The 3235-nt window shown below is 49.6% G+C and overlaps 1 protein-coding gene across 6 annotated transcripts in view; it reads right to left on the minus strand.

Moving 5' to 3' along the window:
• Positions 1-2942, minus strand: part of EZH2 (enhancer of zeste 2 polycomb repressive complex 2 subunit) — a 77868-nt gene extending 74926 nt beyond the window's left edge. For 2 of the 6 annotated variants that reach the window (XM_025209843.1, XM_025209842.1), the window contains exon 1: positions 2514-2579. Coding sequence is in view for 4 of the 6 variants with exons in the window: in XM_025209840.1 (XP_025065625.1) it covers positions 2514-2579; positions 2725-2909 (251 nt within the window). In the remaining 2 variants the exon portion in view is untranslated. Of the gene's footprint in view, positions 1-2513; positions 2580-2724 lie in introns of those variants that run through there. The other 4 variants (XM_025209840.1, XM_025209841.1, XM_006028405.3 and 1 more) reach the window with 4 other exon arrangements.
• Positions 2943-3235: the final 293 nt, after the last annotated feature.

Below are 3235 nucleotides of genomic sequence, written 5' to 3' on the forward strand. Positions count from 1 at the left end.
GGGGGGGGGAAATCAAGATTCCCATTTATTTATAGGAATTTGTTTATACTGCCTGAGTTAATATTTGAGTATGTTCTAAATCTCAACATAGACTAGGCAATGTAGATTTTAACAACACTATAGTTTTAGAACATGATAAACTAGGATTCATAGAGGTTTTAACTACTATGGCCTAAAGCTCTACCATTCTCAAAGAACAGATTGCCTAGTCTTTGGGTGGCCAACCTGTGGCATGCAGGTCACAAATGTCAGAAGCAGCCTCTGTGCATGGGACATGGCAGCCAGAGGAGGGGACAGGAAGCTACAGCAGCAATCAGATTGGGCAGTGAACAGGGGACAGGAATCAGAAAGCAAAGCAGCAGATAGGGCATGGAGTACAGGGCAGGGAACAGAAAGCAGAGCAACCAACTGCATAAAGGTTGCAGATTCCAGTAGCACTTGGGGAAGGCATGGAGCTAATCTGTGCCATGTTTGACAAAAAAATGCCCACAATCTATGTAAAGATTGAGAACACAAATGGAACCTCCAAATCTGACTCTAGACCAGGGACTAGCAACCTCTAGCAGGCATGCCACAGCTGGCACACAAGACCATTTTCCTTAGCATGCCACAGCCAACCTGGGCTCTGGGCAGCTGCCACCAGCCACAGAGCCCGGGCTGCTTGTAGCGAGTGGCCAGGAAGCTGCAAGCCCTGCTGGAGTCAGCCCATGCTTAGTGGCAGGCAGCAGCTGCCCACAGCCTAAGCTAACTGCAGCCAGGATGCTGTAAACTAGAGTGCTGGGGTTATGGAGCCCCATGCAGCTAACATGGGTAGGACAGCTGTGCAAGCACCTCTAGGTGAATGGCTGGGAAGGGGCTTGGGGCAACACAGGCCTGGCCCTCCCTTGCCATTTGCCCAGAGGCATGTGTTCAACCACCACTGCTAAGGCTGCGGAGCCTAGCGCAACTGCCTGCAGCTGCCCCACCACCTGCTGCAGCTGTCCGGAGTCCAGGCTGGCAACGGCAGGCAGCTGGGAGGCAACAAACAGCTGCTCTGTGATCTGCAGCCCCACCATTGGCTCAGTGGTGGCAGCAGCAGCTCTGCACACACCTCTGGGCAGACAGCAGGGGAGGGGCTGGGATTGTGCAGTCTAGACCCCTTCCCAGCTGCATGCCCAGAGGTGTACATGCAGCCATCGCCACCAGACACAGTGGCGCAGAGCCCAATACCGCAATTTTCAGCCTTCCGACTGCCTGACAGCTAGCCCAGGCTCTGGGCAGCTACAGCAGGTGGCAAGCAGGCCGCAATCAGAGCCCCAGCACCAGCTCTGTGCCATTGGTGGGGGCACGCATCCCTCACAATGCATGGCAGGGAAGGAGCCGGGGCAGCGCAACCCCAGCACCTCCCACACTGTCCACCCAGAGGCACATGTGCAGCTGCCACCAGCAATGAGGATCAGACCACTCATGGGTCCCACGCCTCTGGCATGCCAAGTCAAGGTGTGGGTGGAGGTTCGGGCGTTTTCTGGAACCTCTGGCCAAAAACGTTGCTGACCCCTGCTTAGACAATGTCCAAGAGCTCATGACAGTCAAGACAGTGCTTTCTAATTTACAGTACAGAGAAGTTACTGCATACATTGGCTGTCCCCACACACTTTCTACCGCAAATGTACCCTTAATGTACATTAAGAATATCCCTACAAGCATTTATTGCAGAGTACCTAAGTTACTGCAAATTCATCCCTTAGCTTACTAAGTAGCAGCTTCCCCAAATATAGAAACATTAGCACAAGCACAAGGATATACTTTCTACATTATAGCCTTGTTAGTGCTGGATCCAGTTATACGAGCAAACTGGATTCTAGGCTGATACACAAACCTTCAACAAAATTGCTACCTACATTCCATTTAAGAGTCTTTAGTAATTCTAATGAGAGGCAAAGTTACTCTGATTTCAATCTCAGTCTACAGCCCATTAAGAAAACAATTTGTAAACTGAGCAAATTTAGTCTACAAGTCATTGCCACAGCAGGCAGTCCCAAAGCGTCTGTCACATTTCAGAATACAACTATATTTTAAAATCTGTATGAAGAAACCAAACCTTGCATATATCCTATTATGCTAAATTAGGATCCTGAAATGGATCAGAAAATGTAGCTGTTGATACCTCAAGCTAAGTTTTAAAGAATGCTTTTAAAAGAAACCTCTGCCAATACCCCATAACTACTGGGGGGATATTTTCACAAACTATCTTTTCATAATCCTCTCCACAGCAACCAAACAGTAGATGGTCTTTTTGGGCAGGAAGCAAACAAACACAATAAATAAATACACCTGACTCAGTTTAATGTTCAGTCTTGCACAAATACAGAATGTTTAAACCAAAAGTTCTACGTTTGTCCGCATCAAACTACTTCAGAAAAAAAAGCGTGAAATATACTGTCTGTATCACCGATCTTCATAAGGTCCTAAGTATTCAAATCATGACAGACCAAATGGCAGGTACTTTTAGAACACTGCGTACATGTACTCACCCTTCACAACATGCTTTCTGGTTACCACAAATAAACATCCCAGGAGCTCCCAGCTGGATATGGACACTTAGGACAAAGAAAAAGAGCAGCCTTTAATGAACTGTTACAAGTGACAGGCAAGTTCCAGGAAAGTCCCAAACCCCGGGAACAGAAGAGAACCCCCGATTCGGAAATGAGAACTCGCCGCACCGGTTTAGGTCTCAAAACTTACGGCCAATCCCCACAGCACCCCTCATACAAATCCTTTTCTGCGAAAGAAGACAATTGTAACTTGGGGTCATGGAAAAAGGATTCCTGCTCCCCCGTTTCCCTTGGGAGAGGGGAGAAAAACGAAAAGCTAAACTCCAGCTTCCTAGTGGCAGGGGGTTGTGGGGCTGGGGCACCAACCGGCTGCATAGCAGAAGAGCCCCCAGAACAAAAGCCTCCAGCCCTTCCCCTGACAAGCTGACACTGCCAGTCCACCTGCCCGCCCACCCCACTAAGTCTTTCCAGTCAGAACCAGGCACCCGTGAATCAGCCCTCCACCTCAGCCACCTTCCCTGGGCATGAATCATTTGCCCCAAGTTGGGGGATGCTCCCCAACCCCTTTGCTGACACCTATGGCAGAGACTCAGAAAAGGAAAAGAGAGCAAGCAGAGGGCTGGGAACAGCCCATGCTCGGCTCAGCCTCGACAGCTTTCCCGCCATGGCCAAGGAGCCGGGGCGCACAGCAGGGCCCCCCC

This window comes from Alligator sinensis, unplaced genomic scaffold (genome assembly GCF_000455745.1).
Source record: "Alligator sinensis unplaced genomic scaffold, ASM45574v1 scaffold456_1, whole genome shotgun sequence".
NCBI lineage: Eukaryota > Metazoa > Chordata > Crocodylia > Alligatoridae > Alligator > Alligator sinensis.